At 42.9% G+C, this 24,491-nt stretch overlaps 1 protein-coding gene across 2 annotated transcripts in view; it reads right to left on the minus strand.

Annotated features, from left to right (window-relative positions):
• Window positions 1–1,311: 1,311 nt before the first annotated feature.
• The window catches only part of srebf2 (sterol regulatory element binding transcription factor 2), a 29,818-nt gene continuing 6,638 nt past the window's right edge, over window positions 1,312–24,491 (minus strand). Inside the window, exons 2-20 of one of the 2 annotated variants that reach the window (XM_080447475.1) lie at window positions 23,335–23,714; window positions 22,377–22,566; window positions 21,853–21,995; window positions 20,411–20,560; window positions 19,951–20,250; window positions 18,415–18,529; window positions 18,112–18,266; window positions 17,565–17,769; window positions 17,021–17,196; window positions 15,532–15,781; window positions 14,832–15,001; window positions 14,139–14,307; window positions 12,951–13,068; window positions 12,456–12,565; window positions 8,535–8,667; window positions 8,237–8,408; window positions 6,871–7,047; window positions 4,208–4,319; window positions 1,312–3,680 (exon numbers count right to left, since the gene is read on the minus strand). In XM_080447475.1, the coding sequence (XP_080303601.1) occupies window positions 3,463–3,680; window positions 4,208–4,319; window positions 6,871–7,047; window positions 8,237–8,408; window positions 8,535–8,667; window positions 12,456–12,565; window positions 12,951–13,068; window positions 14,139–14,307; window positions 14,832–15,001; window positions 15,532–15,781; window positions 17,021–17,196; window positions 17,565–17,769; window positions 18,112–18,266; window positions 18,415–18,529; window positions 19,951–20,250; window positions 20,411–20,560; window positions 21,853–21,995; window positions 22,377–22,566; window positions 23,335–23,714 (3,443 nt within the window). In that variant the 3' untranslated portion in view covers window positions 1,312–3,462. Of the gene's footprint in view, window positions 3,681–4,207; window positions 4,320–6,870; window positions 7,048–8,236; window positions 8,409–8,534; window positions 8,668–12,455; window positions 12,566–12,950; window positions 13,069–14,138; window positions 14,308–14,831; window positions 15,002–15,531; window positions 15,782–17,020; window positions 17,197–17,564; window positions 17,770–18,111; window positions 18,267–18,414; window positions 18,530–19,950; window positions 20,251–20,410; window positions 20,561–21,852; window positions 22,026–22,376; window positions 22,567–23,334; window positions 23,715–24,491 lie in introns of both variants that reach the window. The other variant, XM_080447474.1, reaches the window with a different exon arrangement.

A 24,491-nucleotide genomic window follows, 5' to 3' on the forward strand; every position in this document is an offset into this window, starting at 1 on the left:
CCGTGTTTTACATATTGTTGCTGTCAGGCATAAACCTTTTATCTTCATATTTTTATTGCCTTGGATCAAGACTATCATATGTATTTTATACATTTTGACATTTGCATATCGAAAGTAAAAGTCAGACTCGATAAAATACATTTATGATAGTCTTGATCCAAGGCTAATATATATATATATATTTTGTAATTTAATACTTTGTCAGAGTGTATTTCAGTGCTTTTCTGGCCTGTATACTTATACAAAGTCCCCATGCTTGTTTTTCTTTTTCTAAACCCCCCTCCCTTCTCAAAGTTTCCTTTCAATTGGATTCAAAAGAGTTCTGTGAGGAACTCCAGAGTGAATAGAGTGTGTATGTGACATGCAGCCACTCCCAGCAGTGGGCCGGGTTCTATTGTGTGTTAAGGCCTGCTGTCTTTCTATATTAATCCACAGGAATGTCTCAGGAGACCTGAGGTGTCCTGGTGCCTCCTGTGTAGAAGACCATCTACCTACACGTGAAAACAGAGAAACTAGGGCGCTCGCGCTCGGGTGAGGCAGTGGTAAAGTTCCTGCCCGCCACTGCGGAGGTTGTGGGTTCGAGCTTTGTCGAGCACCTACATGAACACAATTGGCCCATGTTCGGGGTTGGGAAGCTGGGTGGGGAGGGTGACAATTGTCACTGCATGTAATCCTACAGGCTGGGGCTGCACCTGTCAGCCAAGAGTGTTGGGCGGGGAGAGTAGGACAGGCTCTAAGTCCTCCTGGTGGGGGCTCCTCACTGTTAGGTGAGACAGTAGGATACAACTGCAGTGACAACACAGAAGTGTGTGAGGAGGGAAGGAATCAATTGGCATAACTAATAAATTGGGGAGAAAAAGTAAACAGGGAAACAGTAACCCTATAATACTCACCACAGGCCCCTTACTATGACATTTGAGTTGCTGCGTTCACACTAGCGGCCCTGTGTGACTCGCTACGAAAAAGTTAAGCTGGCTTTTTTTTGCACTCCAATTATGACGCAGTAAAGTGTCAATCAATCATGTTTTTGTTTCACCATTTGCACTTGCCTTCTCTCTCCCCACAATTACTGCTCTGTTTCGTCAAAGAAAAACACATTCTCATTCCAGTTCCCAGTGCTTTTTAAGTTCCTCTTCCTATATTATTTTAAAGGTGTATACATTTACTCAACAAGGGCTTTTTACTGTTCAGTTCAGTTTGTTTCCTCTCAAACAGGAGACAAGGTTTAATACTCAACAAGGGCGTTTTAGTGTTCAGTTCAGTTTGTTTCCTCTCAAACAGGAGACAAGATATTTAAAGCACTTCACCAACCACTGTCATCTGTTGTTTTATTAAAAAATAAAAATAAAATCAAAGTGAACATAGAAATTCAGAAAATAATACACACATCTGGGGGATGTCAAGACAATAAGAGACATTTCTGTAACATAACAATAACAGCAACAGTTCTGTCCACTGCAGATGGCATGCTGTGCACGTTTTTCTTCTTTGCACGCAGTCTGGGGAAAAAGATAATCCGTGATGACAGTCAGAGGTGGATAAAAGCAGTTTTTAAGGTCTCGCTAGGTCGTGACTCGTGGGTGTATAACCAACAAACTGGTTCCAGCTGGTAGACTGAGGCTGAGGGGCTAATCTTGTGTCAGTTTCTAAGCATTTGGATAGAACTATTTCCAATAACACTGACAAGTGCCAAAGTAATAGTATTCCTAAAGTAGCAAGCTAATCTGCGGATACTTTTGTCTTTTTATTATTGTGGTGTTTTTTTATTCAATAAAATATACAACTTCTTATTAAATATCACCTCCCAACAATTCTGCCCCTAAGTTGACTTGCCAATATAAAACGATAGTAATAAAGACATAACAGTTTCAAACAAAAACAAATAAAATAATGTTACACAACCATTAAACAAGACAATCAGAACACATAAAAGGAATGAGAAAAGAAGTGTCGACTTTAGGCAGACAGACCATTATAAAACGGAGAAGCCAATTGGACACTGATTCCACGATAGCTCTCCTCCGGCATTTCTTCATAATAAAACAATAAAAGAATTCTCAATAACTACATCAAGGCCATTACGCTTGAGAGCTTTACATCACACATTGACTACATTTCCCAGAAAAACTTTTGCATGACTAGGGACCAAATCTTACCTGGCCATTTATTTCCACTTGATATACATTGGGCAGGGCTTGGTTGTCTGAGCTAATGTTGGTATTCTGGTGGCTCCAGTTTCCAAAAACATTTTAGACCTAGTTTGTCGTGTTTTTGTCATTCCTTGTATTTCTCTCTAGCAGGTGGTGAGGACATCCTTTTTAATCTATTTCAGACCACTGTTTCTATCTATGTACAAACTATATACAATCACATGTGTGTATGTGTGTGTGTGTGTGTGTGTGTGTGTGTGTGTGTGTGTGTGTGTGTGTGTGTGTGTTCCTGCTCCACGTTGTGATTGTGTGTGTGTATAACTCAACCTATAGGCCTACGGAATTGGCTGTTTTCCTCTTTTTAAATAAAAAGGTATTTTCCAATTCAATAATTTCAAATGATACTGTACACTTTCCTCGTTTTGTCGTAGGCAGCAAACTGCCTACAGCGGCAGCAACAGCTATATTGCACTGTGCTAACTCTAAAACAAAGCTGCGTGGCATACTATCATTAGAACAACATTGTACTGTACTGACGCATCAGTTTAAAAAGTGCCACTTGATTGCAATTGATGTCAGATGATGCAGTGCTCAGGTAGCCCATGTTGCGCCATAGTACAATGCTGGCATTGTACAGTGTATGAGGTAGATAGAAATAGACACTACTCAGCACTGTACGGCTACAAAGCAAGCTAGTCTGTCCACCAGCATCCTAAACGGACAGGCAAGTTTAAAAAAAAGAGCTTGGCTGTCAACGTTTGAATGCACTGAAGCCTTTAAATGAAGCTTCTGTGTTATTCACTAACTTAAATAGCCATGAGATAATGGTCCCTTTTCCCTTTGGGGCTCTATAACCTGATTTTCCTTATACAGTAGCAGTATTAACAACAGGGCTGTAAGCCAGCGCGTTACCATTACTGTCCAACAGGTGGCGTAGAAACACTGCAACAATGCCATTGCACGGCAAAGAAGCACATGCATAACCTTCCAGTGTTTTGGCCTCACTCTGTGCATGTTCCTTCAGTGTGAGTATTGGGGATGACGTTTGGACGTGTCTGTGATGGTACAAGTTAACTGTCCACGTGTAGATCGGCAGTGTATTGTTCTGTTATTGGTTTTGAATTGCGTTGGCATATGAATGAGAATAATAATAGACGTTTGTGTGTGTCTATGTGTGGGTGTGAGTAACCACACCATATATATCCAATATAGCGAGACAGAGAGGTCACTGTTTGAGTTGGTCATTACAGTAGTTAGCCCTAATATCTGATAAATGATAAATGATAAATTGTGTGTGTGTGTGTGTTTGAGATCATGAGGCAGCGATGGTTGTTCCTCCACTGAGACGAAGGAGGATTTGTTGACAGTCCTGTAGGGAGCGCCGGTCCCCCACGCGCTCCAAGGTGCGCTTGGCCTCAGCTAGCAGGCGGGCACGGTGGCCGGGCGGGGTCAGCAGAGGCAGGGGCAGGTGACGACAGACCAGCAGAATGGCGTGGGCCCTCTCCCGCTCGCCCAGGACGCACTCACCCTCTGAAGAGACCGGGAGGGGGGGGGGGGGTGTATGAGGTAGACAGAGAAAAGGAGAGAGAGAGAAGGGAAAAATACATTCAATAGCTATTACATTGTGTATCCACAGTCAGATTGTGTGTGTGTGTGTGTGTGTGTGTGTGTGTGTGTGTGTGTGTGTGTGTGTGTGTGTGTGTGTGTGTGTGTGTGTGTGTGTGTGTGTGTGTAAAGGTTGACATTGCCCTCCAGCACTGTTACAGAGTCCATTTTTCAATTTCCCCATTAATGTTTAAATTAAGCAATAGCCACAAGGAAACTGCTCCCTGACAAGCACTCAAGGTCAATTACATCCTAGAGGTGTGTGTGGCCGTGTGGGTTTCCGTTTTTTAAAGCTTATCGGTTTCTGTTATCGGTAGCTGTTGCTACGGTGTCAGAGGCTGCACGCTACTAGCTGATGTGTGTGTGAGGTTTTACTGTATTTTGTGATCTGAATCACAGATATAAGTACATCTGTGTGTGTGTGTGTGTGTGTGTGTGTGTGTGTTACTTACCAGCTGTGTAGGAGTTGTGCGTCCTGCGTCGGAGGCTGTGTTCTAACAGCTGGTGTGTCCGTGTGGGACTGGCTCCAGCCATCAGCCTCACTGTGGTCTCATGTAGGAACACCTGGAGGAACAGAAGCACACGTCATAGTCTCAATCACTTTCTTCTATCTATCTATACCATTGGAGAGATATTGTCCTCCCTACCCGACTTCCCACTAGTCTCAATCACTTTCAGCAGAACACAATAAACAAATATGATTCGGTCTGGGTCCTGTAGCGGCTCAGAGACATTTTGATATCTTTCATGATTTTCATAATGAAATGCGTGGTGCTGTATTTAATGGGTTTCACGTGATATGAATTTCTGCTTCTAGTATGTACATATGTCTACAGTGAGTACAGTCAGTGGTGTGTTCTAGATTTTTTTGGAGGGTATACTATAACTATTCCCCCCCTAGTTCCTCCCACACGCACGGCACGCACGCACGCGCCTATAATTAATTAATGTAAAAAAATTGCGTGCACTCTGCGCGCGTTTCTGCCCCTCACAAACTCGGCCGGGCCCACTCAGGCCCAGTTTCACAGTAACACTGAGTACACTTACAATATGCTTTGTACTGATTTTCTACTGTTTCTAATGTTAATCACCCTGTAACTCAACCACTTCAGAGCTGCTTTTAGCCTTAGATGCATTTTCAATTATTTGTATTACCATAGAAGTGCAGGGATTGTTATAAATAAATGCTAGTTAGGCTTATCAGATATAATAGCAGTGTTAACAGCAAGCATTCCTGTATCTATTACAGAATAGTATTAACTTGGCATTGAAGACACAAACTGTATTGAAGATTCAAGATTTTGCTGTGCTATGACCCGTAATTTGAATACTAATGAAATACTCAATTCAGTGACCTACGTTCAATAAAGAGAATGGCAGGTCGTTGAAATGTGTGAATTCCTTCACCAGTAGCCATTAATTATCACCTCAAGAACACACATGATAAACCATCAACTCAGAGTTAGACTATAGTCAGACCACATTCTTGCTGTTTGTATTGCCGTCCCCCCAGCCCAGCCACCTGGGTGCATCGTATCAGATGCGTATCAACGTATCAGATACGCCGTTTCGAACTGTTTTAGAATGTATACGGTGGTGACGAAAAAGATCTGCAGGCCATACGGCGTATACAGCGTACCACGGTAGAACACACCACTGAGTACAGTCTACTGTGTTCAGGAGTAGTTCACCCACAAATGACTTATTTTCAATCAATTAATTTGTCGCAATCCTAAGCCAATAATTTGATGACTGGTGGAGTCTCAAAGAGTCTCCTACTGAGTAGCCACGCAGTCATCAAATAATTGGCTTAGGAATGTGACAAAAACAAAAAAATATCCATGAATTCAAGGCTTCATAGCATGTGTAATTGATAGAAAATAAGTACTTTTTTGGGTGAACTACTCCTTTAAGTGTAGTTTGAAGTCAGTAACTACAGTGACTTACAATAAATATGTTGTTGCATTCAAGGAGCTTCCTGCTTCGATATAATTCTTCATATGATTTTACACAAGTCAAAAGTATGCAAAGTATCATCAACAGTTGTGAAAGAGATGGTTATCAAACACCCCGTGGATACAGTAAACCTTGCACCATTAATACGCCGATAAATTAAGATAATTAAAACCTCATCCTCAAGGTTGATACACAGAAATATAGATTCTACTGAAAATCAGATAACACCATGTTCAAAACAAACTACTAAGAGAAACATCTGTGAATACAAGCAACAGTTTCATGGCCTTGATAGACGGGTCATGTTGTTCTTACATGGTGCTCAAATCAGGTTGAAACCGTAATCAAATATGGAGTCATACATTATAGAGGAAAGAAAAGGCAGAAAAAGACTCGCTCGCTGCATACATATTAAGGAAAACTCCTTAGACAGAGACTTAAGAAACTAGAAATTATTTTATTTTTATATGCTCATAAAGTGCTCTGTGCTCATAGTGAGGAGTGAATAAACTATGAGCACAGAGCACTTTATGAGCATATAAAAATAAAAGCTAAGTCTTAAGTCTCCGTCTCAGGAGTTTTCCTTAATATTACTTATGCAGCGAGCGAGTCTTTTTCTGCCAGTTTTCCTTTATGTTTTTTAAGACCACCGCACCTGCAGTCAACCGTGAACAAAGGACAAAGAAGGGCGCAACAGTTTTCCCTGTTCTTTAGTGTAATACATTATAGATACATCATATAGATCAGTGGTTCTCAAAGTGGGGTCTGGGGAGTTTAACCACTTTATCCATGCTTTATACGTTGGCTATTAAAAAAATATCAGATATACAAGCTCTGTACATCTGCTATTTTTTAGCAAGTTTTTAATAATTCAGATTCTTGGCCCTGGCACAAAACAATTTCAGATGGGGGTCCGCGGCCAAATACATATCAATTTGGGTGTTCTTGACATGAAAAAGTTTGAGAACTACTGATATAGATTACTGACGTCACATATGGAGTTCAAGATCCACATGAAGCCAAGCCATTATTAGACCCTGTCTTCTTTTGTCAAGCCAAAAGGGCATATGACGAAGTATAAATTAAGCCCAACTGTGGATGATAACAACATTGCATTGGAGGTCCAGATCAGAAGACCTTACAGTCACCATGACTTTACCTTGTGTTGTGCCTGTCTGTAGCACTGTACAAGCCTTCTCAGTGCACTCAGGTCCCTCTGGAAACCAGCCAATTGGGATCCAGGGGCGGGGCCAGGTTCTCCATTGCCGCTGCCTCCTCGCTGCCATAGGCTGGTCCTCAGGGTCAACAGGAGGTCACACACCAAAAGCTCCACCCCCTAGGAAAAAAGAGGCTCTGGCTATTAGGGCATCATTTTCATTAGCTGTGAAAGTGAAATAATTGTTGTTTAGTCAAGGCCGGTATTAATATACAGAACGAGGTAGAAGACATTTATTACAGTACAGAGAATGTACCGTGGTGTACAAAGAATAATTCAATTCCATAAACCCAGGATAAAGCGTTCATCTACCATGACAACTGTTACTAATTATAATTTCACTACAATCACAGCTAATACTAACAGTAAAATACTAACGACAATGCATAGTATCAAATAAAAAAAACAATTCTACATATGGTTTCTAAGTTTGACTCTGTGATGGTGGGGATGGGGTGTGTTGCAGGTGCGTGCAGATCGGGGAGGCCTCTGTACTGCACTGCAGACACATTGCACTGGGCTTCAGGATCATGCAATGCAACTACAATGCACCACAGCCACCTCCAACCAGCCACACTGCGCACGTGCACACACACAGCCCCACGTCAGCCTGTGACCATGACCCCAACTATGGTGAAATAGAACAAAGGCTAACGACATATGCAGTACAAGTAGATGTGATGATGTCCATGTAGGTATATGCTGTCTGGACGATTGTGAGAGAGACGAAAGGACCGACTGGGATAGAGAGAGAGAGACAGAAGGAAAAGGCTGAATAAAGTAGTTTCTCGTGCTCCAACCACCAAGCATGGAACTGTGGGCCGATCTGGTTCTGTCGGAGTAGTGAAATCTTGAGAACACAGAAATACGTTATCTTAAGTAAAGCTATACACATATAAGAGCACAAGGATATGAGACCATAAACTTTATTGGACTAGACTACCGTTTGGCGAGCAGCAAAGAATACACAGTCTACCCTTGGAAACATCAAATGAACAAATGCAGGCCGATCCAGTGCTCTGAAGATGTACCACACGATGTCCAAACGACTAGTTCAATAAAATGTATTGCCAGATATTTGTGTGCTCTAGTGCTTTACTTCAAATCATGATTTTCACACACACACACACACACACACACACACACACACACACACACACACACACACACACACACACACACACACACACACACACACACACACACACACACACACACACACACACACACACACACACACACACACACACACACACACATGAAGATCAGCCGTGTCTGGTGTTTGCTGTGCTTTCTCTCTCTACTCTACCTTGTTGAGCCAGTTTGCAGACTGGGCGAGAGGAATGGAGATGCTGGAGCGCAGACAGCTGCTGGCTCTGTCACAGTGAGACAGACACGTTATGACTCCCTCTCCCTTCAGAGGAGACAGGCTCATCTGGACAGCCTTACACAGCATCAACACGGCCTTGGGCAGGGGGTGGCTGAGATGGGACAAGTGAGGGAAGGAGAGACGCCATTACTCATCTTCATTTGTTTTCGTGCACATGGATTAAAGGACCTTGATATATGATGATGATTCATACACACACGTGTTTCATTTTACTTACTCAAGAGTGTGAAGCACCCTGGGCATGCGCTCTGCCTCTGCCAGTAGTGACCTCACGGTGACATCGTCACCCTGTAGCCAATGAACAGCAGCCTTCAGGACCAATGCCCACCAGCGACTCACTGGGTCTCCAACTGTCAGGAGGACAAACCACGAACCGGATGAAAGGAGTGAATTGGTTCTAGTGTACTTTGACACCAAGCAGTGCTTTTATTAAAAGTACATTTTTCTGTCTTTTCTGCCTTCATTGATAGTACAGTGGAGAGAGACAGGAAACAAGGAGAGAGAGTAGAGACATGCAGCATAGGGTCCACCTGGCCCCGGGAGCTTGTAGATTTGCTATTTTTTTATTTGAATCGTGAAAAGTAACAGTTTTGGACATTAGTGTAAGTATTCCACCCGACAGCAACGATATGCCTATTAGCCTGGGCCTAACAATGTCTGCTGGGTCTCAACAACTATGTCCCCTCTGACGGCCCATAAAGACACAATGTTATGGGTGGTGGATTTCTCATTCTGGTTTGAACTTTCAGTCTTGTAAGTGTCATACATCAGTACTAACCTACTGTACAACACTAAAAAGAAAGCAAAACAATTATGGACACAGTGTAAATTGTAATATCAGCATTCTCACCACTATGAAAGTCAATAGATTATTTTACGCCACTCCTAATGTACTGGAAACTATACTACAGAGAATGACAAGAAAGATCAGTGAGATAGGGGAATGTGTCATACTGTAGGTATATCTCTCAAGTTTACACTTTTGTCTGCTATATTTGTTTGTTTTATCTGTATGCAATATGGACCCCCTGTGTGTCTGGAATAAAGTTTGAATTGAATTGAATATATTTGCTAGTGTTATGACCAAGCGATTTAATCATAATTGTTTTTGTATAGCAATTTTTGCATCACAATTATAATCAAAAGGTGTAAAGATTTAAATAAACAAATATTGAATAAATCATATTAAAAAAAGGTTTACGGTAGTATACAATCAAAAGTAAAAAAGAAAACAAGGTTTAACATTAAATTAAAAGCCTGTCTAGGTACTGCTAGTTGTTAGGGAAAAAGAATTGCTCAATTGTAATTGCTCATGTTACGTTCCACGTAGTTTTGTCTGGGATTCTGTATTCCTTCCCTTGTCTGTCTCTCCTTCCCTCTGTCACTCACTACAGGTCTCATCAGCTGTCAATCATCCTGTTACCTGGCTCCACCCTCATCCAATCACCACCATCTGCAGTCTATAAAAGGCTGGGTCCCATCTTGGCTCATTCTCTCTCAACCATTTCCTGTTTGTAGCCCTGTCTGTGTAGCCTTGTTTATAGCCCTCCATTTATGTTCCCAGAGCAAACTTTTGTCATTTAGTGTCTGTTCGCCTACCTGTAATCTAATTAGTATATGCTGCTGCCTTGGGACAGGAAAGACAGAGGCCTCTATACATAGACATCACGTAGGCAGAACCTTTGTTAAGCACACTAGGTAAGGGGTGGTTGCCACTTATGTATTTTTGAACATTGGTAGAGTAGGTAGGCAGGCTTTTGTTTTCACTATACTACATAATTAGTTAGTTAGTCTGTCTTTTGGTTTCCCTAGCTGCTTTTGTTATTTTGGCAACACCCGTGTCCCCTGGTAGTGGCTTACTGCTTTGTTTATGCCCTGTGCATAGTGTTTATGTAAGTATTGTAAATATTATTCTGCTTAAGAGTAAAAGCACCTTGCACCTTTTGCTCAAAACCTTGTGTGGTCTCCTTATTTGCACCTCATGCTCAACAGCCTGGTAAAATATCATTATGTTACAAACTCTACCCTAGACCCTAAAGGGTTTCGTAACATAATTGGGGGCTCGTCCGGGATTGTTGAGCATTAGAGGGGCAAATGAATAACTTAGGTACTGGTAGTGTTTTCAAAATTTAGTGACTGCATTTTGCACTATGGCTTCAAGTTTTGATTTTGACCATTTTGTTGCTGATCCTACACTCAAATCTTTTGAAATGTGTCGTAAGTCTGATTTGATATTGCTAGCCGGACATTACGGCATTTCAATTGCTAGCCATTCCCTTAAAAAGGAGATTAAGCCAGTGGTGTTGGAAGGGTTAGTGGACAGGGGTGTCTTGGGCCGTACTCCGGGGGCGGGGCCGGTTGGTGCAGCCCTCCCCGAAACTGTGGAGAAGGGGGGGTCACCACTTGTCTTGCCGAAGGAGGACCTCATGGCATTTTCACCGACCTTGACAGGGTCATTAGATGGTGCAAGGCTTAAGATGCGTCTGGTCCGCATCAACAGAGAGCGGGAGGATAGAAAGGGCAGAGAAACCCATGAAGCTGCAGAAAGGACTCAGAGAGCTGAGCACGAGCAACGGCTCGCTATCCACAGGCTCGAGCTCGATTACCAGCTAGAGACGGCCGTCAGGCTGTGTGAACTGGAGCTTGAGCCTGTTCATTCACAAACCGTGGCAGCGATCATCTCCCCCGCCTCTGTTCTTCCACCACCTGCGGCAGCGCCTGCCTCTATTGCCAATATCAGTACACCCAGCTCCACTACCTCTACAACACCCTTCTACATGGATCTGTCTTGATGACACCAGGTCATGGGTAATTTTTAGTATTTGGCATTTGATGACTTTAGGCCAGCAGTCTAGAGAGCATTGGTTGCTCTTTTTGTTATCAGAACAAAGTCTAGGAGTCAATTAGGCCGATTGACAGTTTGTGATTTTACTTTGTTCCTTATGTAAGATGTTGAGCCTGTTGTCTTTTCTTGGTAATGTTTATTTGATAAGTTTGCTCAGTGTTGCAAGGTTTTTTTTGTTTTGTTGAGAGGGCACACTTTAACAAACTTTATAGGGCAAGTTTGTTCTTATTGGTGGGCGTGTTACGTTCCACGTAGTTTTGTCTGGGATTCTGTTCTCCTTCCCTCTGTCACTCACTACAGGTCTCATCAGCTGTCAATCATCCTGTTACCTGGCTCCACCCTCATCCAATCACCACCATCTGCAGTCTATAAAAGGCTGGGTCCCATCTTGGCTCATTCTCTCTCAACCATTTCCTGTTTGTAGCCCTGTCTGTGTAGCCTTGTTTATAGCCCTCCATTTATGTTCCCAGAGCAAACTTTTGTCATTTAGTGTCTGTTCGCCTACCTGTAATCTAATTAGTATATGCTGCTGCCTTGGGACAGGAAAGACAGAGGCCTCTATACATAGACATCACGTAGGCAGAACCTTTGTTAAGCACACTAGGTAAGGGGTGGTTGCCACTTATGTATTTTTGAACATTGGTAGAGTAGGTAGGCAGGCTTTTGTTTTCACTATACTACATAATTAGTTAGTTAGTCTGTCTTTTGGTTTCCCTAGCTGCTTTTGTTATTTTGGCAACACCCGTGTCCCCTGGTAGTGGCTTACTGCTTTGTTTATGCCCTGTGCATAGTGTTTATGTAAGTATTGTAAATATTATTCTGCTTAAGAGTAAAAGCACCTTGCACCTTTTGCTCAAAACCTTGTGTGGTCTCCTTATTTGCACCTCATGCTCAACAGCCTGGTAAAATATCATTATGTTACAAACTCTACCCTAGACCCTAAAGGGTTTCGTAACAGCTCAAGACCCAATTAATAGGGGGCTGAACTGAGAGACATGAGTCGTCTAAAGTGTTTCCATCCATTTCAAGTCATTCATCAGCTCAGATCAATGGCTGGACGTGTCTGTGATGAGCCGATGAAAAGTTAATTATAAAAAAGCCAGATTGATTGTCAGCACGCCGTGGGGGAGAAATCAATGCAAGGTGGCAGAGTGCACAATGTTAGTACATCTGGTTAATCCTCCTCGAATAGCACATGAAAGGAATTCTGATCCACATCTCGCCCACACTGGCACGAAAATAAATGTGTCGCACTCACACGTTCTCGGACAAGGGTGTGTGTGCATTCCATACCTGGCGTGGTGGTGTGATTGGGTAGAGCAGGGAAGGGTGGAGCAGGGGAGGAAGACTCCTCTGTGCAGCTGTTCAACAGCTGGAGAAACTCCAGGGCACAGGAGAACTCCCTGAGAGTGAGGAGGGGGGGGCATGGAGAGAGAAGTTAGGAGAAAAGAAAAGACAGGGAGAGGCAAACATGAAGAGGAAGGAGAGAGAGAAAGAAAGAGGGGAAGGGAAGACACAGTAAGAGCAACAGATAGAGATTAAAAGGAGATAGTGAGTGAGGGACAGATGCAGAAGGAAAGAGAGAAAATAGACAGATACATTAGATAGACAGATAAGACAGACAAAGAGATGGACAGATAGCATAGGAACAACAAATAAGAAGGGATGAATAGAGTGTCAATGTTTAATTAACAGCAGACGGTGAACAGAATCATCTGGTAACAGACAGCTGTTGACACAGTCTGGCTCTACTCTGCAGTGTTGTGTTGATTGAGCCTGCAGTCTTACCCTGAGTTATCTTTGCGTTTGTCAACTTCAGACTCGCTCTGTGGCTGGATGAGAGTATGCACTGCCCTCTCCAATAGCTTCTCACAGAAACACCGGTGCAGCTGGGCAACAGGGTCACCTGGAGCGGAAGAGTAAGGGAAACAAACAAACATTTAAATGACACACGCAAGCTTAGGTTTCAGACATTGACGATGTCTAAAACATCTTCAACGATGGATACTCTGCTGACCATATTCACGCAGTGGCCATTTGGCTCTTACGCAGTGGTGCAGTCTACACTACTCTGTCTGCAGGTAAACACCATGTAATGACTGAAAAAGCTCCAGGATTTCTGTATAACCGCTGAAAAATCTGTCAGGAAACGTGTAACCATCGACAAACAATCACACTCAGGCTTGGTGGTTTGAACATGAAGCTAAATGAATGATTAGTGGAGTGCCGCAGCCTGCAGCGCAGATTAACATGAATGAATGGCACTGGCTGCATAATCATTTTTTTTTTACTTTACTAGGCTGCTACACCTACATTTAAACCACTGCTAACGAAAGAGGAGACAATCGTTTTGAGAATGAGTTCGGGAAGAGACGCCAATAAGCCTACAGAAGGTAGCAGAATGAGAAGATTCTAATGCCTAGTATGTAAAAGTAATCATGGCTTTCACTGACTGGTACTGGGTGATCATGCGAGCCTTGGAAAACAGCTACAGTAAGTGATCTTGTGCCCAAAAAGGGTGTCCACTCAGGCACCCCTGGTGTATTGTGTAAGCTATATTCATTCATCTGTCTGATCCACTATATATTTTAAAGTTAAATGGTGATTCACATTAAAACAGTAGAAAAAGTATTTAAATCAACCAAGCTGTAAATGTAATGTGTTGTGTTTTGCTGTTGCTACATTGTTGATACACATGCCCAATATTTTAGAAAGAATTCAATTATGTTTGGGTGCATGTACTGCGACCAAACATAATTGTGTTTTTATTGCATGATTATTATTTTATTAGCAGGTCATTAATGAGTGTGTGAGTGTGTATGAGGCAGGGTGGGATTAATCCTAGTGTACCCATTACAAAAAAACGAGACTTCACCACTGCTCTTATGTCATGCTTGGGGGAGCACTGTGCTCATTTTTACCGCCTGTGTAAAAATGGTCAACACCTGGCCTAGATATTATTCTGATGTGTCATACCTGGGTCTCTCTTTGAAGTGTAAACCCCATCGCTGTTCTCAGACTTTACGGACCAATCACAGCTCAGGAAAAATTGTCTGCCCAGTGGGGTGAAAAGCCAGCGCAGACAGTCAGGGATAGGTTTAGGTTCTTGGCTTGCCACACTCTCAGCACAGCTCAACAGGTAACCCTGTAGGAAAGAAGGGGTAAGAAATTAAGATGATGTTGATGATGAAGGTGAGGTTTCATGCAATTCAAAAGTAAGAGATAGACAGATAGCATAGGAACAACAAATAAGAAGGGATGAATAGAGTGTCAATGTTTAATTAACAGCAGACGGTGAACAGAATCATCTGCCAACAGACAGCTGTTGACACAGCAATTCAAAAGTAAGTCAAACATCCTTCAAATTAAGCCCTCCCCTCTCATCCTGTGTTATTTTGTAACTTGGTTTACATTTATGCACTTAACAAACAACCATTATCAGTTAAGATAAGGGAGAGATGTCAGATAAGACACACAGCTAGGTATTTACCAGGGTTCAGATAACTGGGTTAGATAATTAATTAAAAAATTAACTGGAGATCTACAGTTAAGTGTGAGCACAAGATAAAATAATGTACACACACACATATATATAATGACCCAGTGGGGGTGCAGACAGAAAAAGACAGAGGCAGACACAGACACAGACAGATCATCTCAGACACTGACAGGCAGACAGGAGAGGTGGTGGCCCAGCACAGTGCGCAGGGCTGTTGCCGCGGTGACATAGATCTCAGCCAGCTGAGCGGGAGCCATCTTGCCTTGGGCGCTTTGGCTGAGGTTGACAGCATTCAGAGACTGAGATAAGGCCCACAGGCCGCTACGCTGGGGCAGCTTCCCTAGAGAGAGAGAGGAACGAATGATCCATGTTATTAAGTTACGTAAATACTATAGTGGAAAGAAGCGGATGACTTGTTAGATAATGATATACAGTCTGCGTTTGTTGGACAGATTTCAGAAAAAACATAACATTGTTACAAGTACTACTTTGACTCTTATGAATACTGTTTATATTGTTACATCACATAAGTATTATGCCCGGCGTCACGTGTGCTATAAACATATTACTGTGCAACCGTGATCTGTACAGTGTGTCGGCAATGGGGTACATTTTCAATTGCAAGTTACAATGACAAAAAGAAGAATCAATATAGCCAATAATGTATGATGTAATTATGACTAAATATCAACGAATAGATGTTTATAAGACTGGAGAAGAATCAGAATCAGCTGCTCTGCCCCATTTCCTACCACGCAAAATATACAATACTCTGCTCTGTTTTATTGTCCAGTGTCCACAGGGGTTAATGAACCTCTGCATTCAACGACGCAGCCATACAATGAAGTATAAATGTGCCCTAACAGTTACCTGTGAGCTGCAGTTGACTCAGCCTGTGGTAGACAAGAGCTGCATCCCGGGCACTGGTCTTAGACTCATCCCCCTCATGCTTTCCTCCAACCTGGTGAACCAGCCAGCCCAAGGGGGTGGGACGATGCAGGCAGTAGCGAATCAGATTCCAGGAGAGGGAGAAGACAAGATCCAGACTGGTTGAGGGGAGGGCTCTGGTCAGGACGGACAGGCAGGTCTCCAGACTGGCCATTGCCGCTGTGTAGTCCCCCTGCAAAGGAAGAGACAGGTGCATGCAGGAAGTCAGGCTTCTTTCTGAAGATAAGCAGGAGAGTGGGAAATCCAATTCCCTTTCTAGCTGTTCTTTTATTGACTCAGACAATAGGGAAACTCTTTTATTGACTCAGACAATAGGGAAACTGAAAGAAATGGATTTTACATGGCTTTGTTGAATGCTCAATTATGAATGGTCAATATCGGCATGGTCTGTTGGTTTGCTACTGTGCTAGTATATCGTTGCTGTTTGGTGGAAACCGTGCATGTCCAAAAGCGTTACTTTTCAGGAAATGGAAAAAATAAGCTGTGTTCCAAAGGACCCAATGTAGTTGTTATTGACTAACAAGCTCTTGTTAATACTTCTCATTGGTTCAATATTTATAAAACCCAAAGACACACTTAACCACTTTCAAAAACTATAAGCTCATAGCTCATTTAATAAAAAAATAAAATAAAATAAAATTATGGAGTTACAAGGATTCTGCCTGACAGCGACAGAATATAAGATCTCCCTACGTTGTAAGCAGGGGAGGACCTACTCTACACATCTATTACCTACTCAGGTCTGTTTGATGGTACTGTATGTGTGCCAGCTGGATAAGCCATCACGATGCCACAAAGAAAACACCCTTTTAAACATTTGTGCTTTGTCAGCTCATATGAAAGGAAGGATATGAGAGAGAAATGGGATGGCATGCAATAAAGGTCATGGCCTGAATTTGAACCCATACTGTGAATGGATGCGTTCTGGGCATAACACCACCCCCGGGGCTTAAATTATTCAATGGCTCTTTGTGAAAGCGTAAGTCTCTGAACTAACGTGGGCTGAACTAGCGAATGCTTCCAATAAAGCACCACAACGCAAAAAACAGGAGAGCTAAACTGAGACATTAGAAATGTTCTTCAAGTGAAAATAAACGCTAGACAATGATTGAGCGATATGCAATATTTGACCACAGTCAAACAAATACTTTTCATAGTTTGTTTTATTCTACTTAGATGTCAGATGGGTGGAGCTTGCAACACAGGAGAATAAAATGTGTGCCAGATAATCCATGGCATTCTCACAAAAAGTACAATCAAGTACATTACTTCTATTATTACTGCATTTGAAATGTTACCAGGCAGGCACGCTCTAATCGTCTACATGCTGCAGATCCCACCATCTGGTACGCCACGCAGACGAAAACAAACGCATAGTATTACGTCACGTGAGATTACAACCTATACTCACCCTGTTGAGATGGAGGTCGGCCTGTTTGCGGTGTCTCCAGAAGGACACAGAGTTGGGGGAGTGGAGGCGCGTCACCGGTTCCCAGAGGTACAGCACCCTCACGCAGCCCCACACCGCACCCACCCCACTCAGCACCCACACTATTACCCATGGCAACAAGCACCTTAACCACGATACTGGAGGAGGAAGAGGCAGGAAACATGGAGGTGTGAATTATAACAAGGTGTTTAGAAATCTGCACTGGAATACATGTACAAATCAATATAGGAATGACAGTGCTGTTCTAAATAATTAAATAAAAACAGAACAGTTTAAGAGTTGGCAAATAGTGCTGGAGTGGTTAATTTCCCGCTTCTGAGACAATGATTGATCACAGATGTTATTGTATCAGTGGTCACTGGTCACCATGCATGCCTGGGTCTTTACCAAAGGGGTTTTCTGATGGCTATAAGAGTGGCAATATACTTCCTCTAAACTAGGTCCAGATTTAAAACTTAAATAAACTTTGAGGAGAGGGTAATACAATCAAATGGATCCCACTCACCGAAGTTGTGTGTGTGGTTAGGGAACCAAACCAGGGTCCTGGATGGCCCGTGGCCTGCCGCCAGGCCAGGGCTCCCCGCGGCCTCGGAGCCCAGTAGGGAGGGCAGTGGGTTGAGGGACAGGCAGAGGAAGGTCAGGGCACACAGCAGCAGACGAGACCGATCCATCACTCCAACAGAGGAGGGAGAATCTGGTTCACTCTTACACTGAGAAAGAGAAAGAGAGAGACAGACAGAGACAGAGACCGACAGACAGACGATAATTAATTAGGAGAAATTGTCAGAAAAGGAGGTGGGGGAAGTTACAGTAGAAAGAAGCATTTCATCCCACGGATGAGTGCTGAGTGCTTCTCACCTGCGACTTTCTGCCTCCCAGGCAGCCTCTGTACCCATTCAGTGTCATATTATATATGTGTGTGCGTGTGCGTGTGCGTGTGCGTGTGCGTGTGTGTGTGTGTGTGTGTGTGTGTTTGAGAGATATACTATGTTATCAACAAAGGCTGTGTGAATGTGGAAGTGTTTTGAACCCTCATTCAGACTGTGGCCTACCTGGTCATGTTCCAGTAGGGGACTGCCTGGTTCTGAGTCCACACAGTACGGAGAGAACTGGTGAGGAGAACCGGAGCCAGAGTCAGATGCTGGAGGCGACATCATCACCACTTCTTCCTGTTTCATCTCCACATCCTCAGAGAGAACCACACCTTCTGAGAGAGAGAGAAAGAGAAAGAAAGAGAGAGAGAGAGAGAGAGATGGATAAGAAGATGAGTGAGCATCAGAAATGCACTCTATGCCAACATACAGTACATCACAAGATGCTGTAGTAGAACATATCAATAAGGCAGGAACACATACTGTTCTTCGGGTTGGCCATCTTCAAGGCCAGGTTCTCCTGTCGTAGTTTGTGGTTTACTTGCTGCAGGTACTTGATGTAGTCGATGGCTTTCCTCAGCACTCCTGACTTGTGCATCTGTGATTCAAAACATTATGAGAGTTAAAATGTGTATCCCGACCTAAAATTGTTGTTTACTAAAAAGCTGGAAAGGGAGGGATACCCCTGTTATTGAACAAATACTCTATACAGCAATGATTGCTATCAGAATATAGAGCTATATATATCTAAATGACTTACTGAACCTTTAACTACATAGGCTATGTGTATATTAACATACACCTTGTGCACAGTATATATTTCACACTGCCCATATTGAGATCTGACCTTTTTTCCTCTTTTCACCTGGCCTAATTACATTTCTGAATTATTATCCCGTGTGTGCAGTCTGAGGTCCTAAGGCCGGAGCCTGCTGGTTATTCCCGAGTGTAATGAATTTAATTAGAGGTTGGAGAAGTTTCTGTACTTGGATGGATTATGCATCTCCACATTGTTAACTCTAGGGGTAAGACCTGTGTAAACATTTAGGGGCTTGATACTTAAATTATTGTTTTCAACCACACCACATTTATCAACAACCGAACATTCTTACGCTGTGACTGGTGTCGTGGAATTCTGGATCAATCAGCAATCGATGAGGCACATAGGAGTCGAGACAATATTCTAGGTGGTGATGATTATGCTTTATGTTACATGATATCATGGTCAGAAGTACATTAGCACTAATGTCAGTGGTACGGTAGTTCTGCCTCGAAGACAGGGCAGAGATCATAGTTATACTGTAGCTGCTTCAAGGACAAACTGAACCATAACAAGATAAGCTGTACCAAAACAATAGCTATTAGGCCTAGTGGAGACATTTAGGCTCTTACAAGCTGTCAAATATCATAATGTGTTGTAGAAGTATTATAAGTGATGGTAACATCTAAAGGTTAGATATAAGCAGCCATATAATTTCTTCTTCACTGGCAAGATGTGAACCCTGTCTTAAGATGATTTCTGAGCTCAAATATGCGCTGGTTTCTACGTTAGATTGATAAATGAAGGGCCAATGTGTTTTACATTAAAAGGAACACTTCGCCAATTGACATATGATGTCACTTGGAGGAGGAAGAACTGTAGCTGCAGACCATGTAAGAATGTGAAGGATATAACCCGACCAACATGTTCTTCATGTTCCTTGTGGAATATGCAGCTACTGACTGTAAACGTGTTTCCGCTGACGAGGACCTTACGCTCAATGCATACTGGTAAACACAGTGTAAAAAGGTCTGTGAGCAGGAGACCTCAGATATCTCTATCAATATATTGTGGTACGCAGTCAGGAGTTTAATGCTTCAATTGACCACACTGACCATCAGTAATCATTCCACAGCCATAAAAAAGTTAACGGAAAGTGCACAAAGGAAAAGTAGGCGAGAAAGATCAAATACTTAAATGTATAAAACAGAAGTAAACTTTAACATCCCAGAAACCCTTGCAGCTTCATGGAGACTGACCTTGGCATCATTGCCCATGACCAGGTCTCTGAGTTCCAGGATCTTGTCATTGATGGACGACCTGTACCTCTTCTCTATGATGTTGTGGGTGGTCCTCCTCTCTCCCTCCTTCATCACTCCTCCTGGACCCATCACCATTCCTCCACATCCTCCTCCTCCCATCATCTGGCTGTGATCCATGCCTGGCCTGATGCCACCGACACAGTGGGCGGAACCTGGCTGCAGCTGCTTGATTGCCATCTTGTCTCCACCCCCCATCATAACAGGGACGGTGGTCAGGATGTTGCTGCTCATCAGAGTCTAGAAGAGACAGAATTGGAGAATGATTTCTTTTTCTATTTACATTTATAGGTCATATTGAAGTTTAATGACAAGAAAAGGACAGGAGAGCAGGAGACTGACATTGACGGTGGATAAGAGTGTGGAGTGTTGCATCTCTTTAAGTTTACATTTGACTAACCGGGACCTGTAGAGCGGTGGTCTGGAGAGGGGTGGTCAGGGTGGTGATCCCGGGGTTTTGCATGGTGGACAGAACCTGGGTACCATCTGGCTTCAGTGTGGTCAGAACCAGAGAGTCTGTCTTCAAGATCTGAGGCTGTTGGACCAGAACCTGAGAAAGAGAGAAGAGAGAGATAGAGAGATGGAGATAGAGAGATAGAGAGATAGAGAGATAGAGAGATAGAGAGATAAAGAGAGAGAGAGGGAGAGATCCAAAACACTGCATAAGCACATTGGCTGTCATTCATGTTTAAATGCCATTTGAGAACACCAAAGCATACTCGAGTTTACAGGTTCAATGGCAATTAATTCAGAAACTGAGAGGGGGGGGGCATGTAACACAGGTCTCCAGGTAAGCTGGAATCAAATCAGGGACATTGTGATAAGGTGTTCGATACACTATGCAGTCATCTGCCGGTCTGCTGAAACTTGGCTCTTTGTAATGGAAGATTAGAACTTTAAGGAACACAGTTGTCAATTAATGTCATTGCATATTCACAGCACTGACCATATATTGTACATAAACATGGACCATTTTCCTGTCAATGGCTTTATTTTTAGATTTGGCATTAGGTTACATTTTGCCCAAAGCAGTGCTCAACATTATAAATTGCCAGCTGGCCTGGACGCACTATTAAAACCCTCCAGGCCAGCTGACCACATGTTCCACTTGCCTGCTTGGCCAGTTAAAAGATTGCCTTAAAAATCTATCACAACACATTATTTTCCTGTGATAGTGTGTGCCATTGATTTTTGCTAAATGTTCTCGTTAATTACCGCTGCAACGCATTTTATAAGCCGTAGTGGAAAGGCAGTCACTCCTCACTCCAAACAGTGTGCCTCCTTGAGGCAAAGTCAAGTATTCTGTGGAATTTGAGACCACCAATACATTGGTAAATTTTGCAGATCTTCAGGTAACAGCAGTGGTTGACAGTGTTTCCTAACATTACTTAAAGGAAATATATCTAATTGTCAGACGGAGCGCCCATACTTAACCAGTGGGTTGCCATTAGTGTTAAGAGTTATGTATAACATAGTTAACATATGATCATTGATCACCTCCTCATTTACACAACAACTAGATTAGTTCTCTGTGTGGAAAATTCTGCTGCCTTTCTCCTACTCAACTGTACTCTGACTCTACATTTTCTTCATAAGATGCCTTTCTAGTTGAACATACCAGTGGTATTTGTAGGCCTACTGATATTAAAATTGCACTTTCAATCATTTATATTTATTTCTGAATGTACATTAACAAGATTTCATTAATCCTTCATAGATTAATCACATCACAGTGTGGTTATGTCATTGATATTTTAAATCAACCTGTTCTCTAGTGACTATTTTCAGCTATACAAATGAATCTGTGCTTTAAAAAGCATTAAAACAGACAACAACAGGTACCTGCTGAACCTGTTGTTGCATATGGTGTGCTGCGGAGAGAGTTTGGATGGTCTGCCCTGCTGGCGTCAGTACGCGCTGATGCTGAATGGTCATTGGCTGGAGCTGCTGTGATGTCATGATACTCTGCATCTGTGGTTGAAGGACTGAAGTTGGGAGATGAGATGACAGATGAACTGTGGTTTAACATGGGGGTCAAAATACAAGCACAATGGAGGTGAATACAACTGTAGATACAGACAGATTATAGAATACCACAGGAATGACAAGTTTGCTTTTAAAAACCTTTGTTTTGTTCAGAAACAATATATACCGGTACTATAATTGATGGATTGGGTTTATTTAACACATTTCAAGTGACTAAAACATATATAGACCGAATATTTGAGGATGGTGATACAACAAAGCTCAAGGTGTTACTTCCACAGTGATTTGGAGACAAACTACTGTAAGTCCACTTGGAAGCTATTGAACAAACATCAACCACTTCATTCATTAACAGTACACAAAACTGTCCTCACAGTTACCTTGGAAACCAGGGTTACTCTGGTGGCAGATGACTTGGTTCTGTATGAATCGTGATTGGGTGCCATTGGAGGTGATCATCACAGTATGTGGTGCCTGTGTCTGGATCGGAAGCCCGGCCTGGCTGTGGGTCTGAACCAGTGTGTGGACTGGGAAACTCTGGGTCTGAACTGGAATACCCTGTGTGTGTACCTGGGTAAAAAAAAGAGAAGAGAAAACATTCAAAATATTTCTAATCTTAGTTCTGGTTTTCACTATGAGGTGAATAGTCATACAATACATCAACTATGAAGTAGCCTTGTTTTGTTGTTTTCGTCTTACAGTGAGTACTGTTATTTATCATATCTTCCAGTAATAGTACATTTTCAGTATATTCATCAACTTGATGACAGCTTTGCTTAGATCGGCTTGGGTGTAGACAATGTAATTACATTATTTTGTAGTCAGCGCTCATTGAAATCTGCTTTAGTACAGAAGACAAAATAATGGAGAAATTAATCGGCAGAGGCTCCATGACAGAGTGAAATTGCAGCTAGAGCAATATTAGCCTAACAAGCCTTCTACAACTATTACAATAGACCAGCATCACAGTTTGGGTAAAGAACTAACTTTGTTAGCCACTTTTACTGTTTAATAGGCTAGCCATCAAGTTTAATAAGGGAAAAGAGTCCAAATGAGGTTTGGTTACCGGCCAAAGTGCCACAGAGCTATAGAGGCAGAGGAGATAAACCCACCTCCCACAGACTGATTTTAGCATAACTTGGAAAGAGGCTGGTGGAATTCCCTATCATGCTTACAAATGAACAAATGAGTTGAAATTAAACATCCTAACTGTCCAGTGGCCCATCCTTTTGAACAGTCATCCAGTAGAGTGAATCGTGATCACTCTCCAACTTGCTTGAGGACAGTGGCCTGCCTTCATACCACGCAGATTAAAGTAAACTGTCAAATAATAGTTACCTGGATGGCTGTCTGAGTTGTCGGCTGTGGTTGGATGGCCTGTATCGTCTGGGGTCGTGGCTGGAGCAGTGGAGGGGTGCGGGTCACTTGCTGTGGCACAGGTGGGGCAGGGGTGGTTGCGGGGGTCTGTACCGGGGTGAGTGGCGGAGTGAGGGGTAGGGACTGTGGGGCCAGTGTCTGGGTTGGTGTGAGGCCCACAATGGAGCTCTGGTAGACCGTGGGGGTTGAGGCCTGAGGGGTTTGGGGAGCCTTGGGGGGTTGTGCGGTTTGAGCAGCGGGCCGTGGGGCTGTGCCATTCTGTAGAGAGCCTGCAGAGGCTATCTGATCTTCAAAAAGGTCTGGAAAGTCACCCACCTGGTTACTCACAAACTGGAGCATCTCTGAGGGGACAGGGAGAGAGAGCAGCAGTCAGGTCAACTCTTTTGGAAATTGAGACGAGATGTTCAACACTCTTTCAGTGACATGAAACGTGACAAAATTCTGATTAAAATACAGTATGTATGCTTCATTATTCCACATGGGTGCAAAATGCCTTCTTCAGCGTGTCGCCGGTTCAGCTTTCGGCCGGCCGGACTGTTTGCTGCATGTCATTCCCCTGCTCTCTGTCTCCCTTTCCTGGACACACTTGTAGATAATGCCTTGCAATATAACCTCAAGAAATGATCCCGTGCAGGATGTTAATTGCCTCATTTACTTTGCACCCTGGCTGCCTGCCTAAACGTGGCAGGAGGTAATACTTGCCTACTACCCTATATTACAGCAAGAAATTATCTTCATCTCTCACAAGTGTCCTTGAGTGAGATATCTTCCTGTTAAGTCAATATAATAAACAAGAAAGAAGGGATAATTGCAGTGCTCGTACGCAAATGACAGACATTCCTGTCGTCCATAGAAGACAGAGTGCAGTGCCAGTACTCTCTGAGGTGTGATCGTTGTTTACTGCCGCAAGGTAAGACGGGGAGAATTAAGAGTTTTTTGTAGTGGCATTGACTTGGTGTGCGCTCTCACCACACACCCGCACACCGCACACACACAAATGGCTACTGTTCTGGCAATGATTCAGGGAGCAGAGAGTGAGAGCTAATGGAAAAGACCTTCAAATGGCTAGCCTTGGAAAAATAAATCCAAGGTAATTTAATACTGATGGCCCTGAGAGA

Source organism: Gymnoscopelus braueri, assembly GCF_963280865.1.
Source record: "Gymnoscopelus braueri genome assembly, chromosome: 13".
Classification (NCBI taxonomy): domain Eukaryota; kingdom Metazoa; phylum Chordata; class Actinopteri; order Myctophiformes; family Myctophidae; genus Gymnoscopelus; species Gymnoscopelus braueri.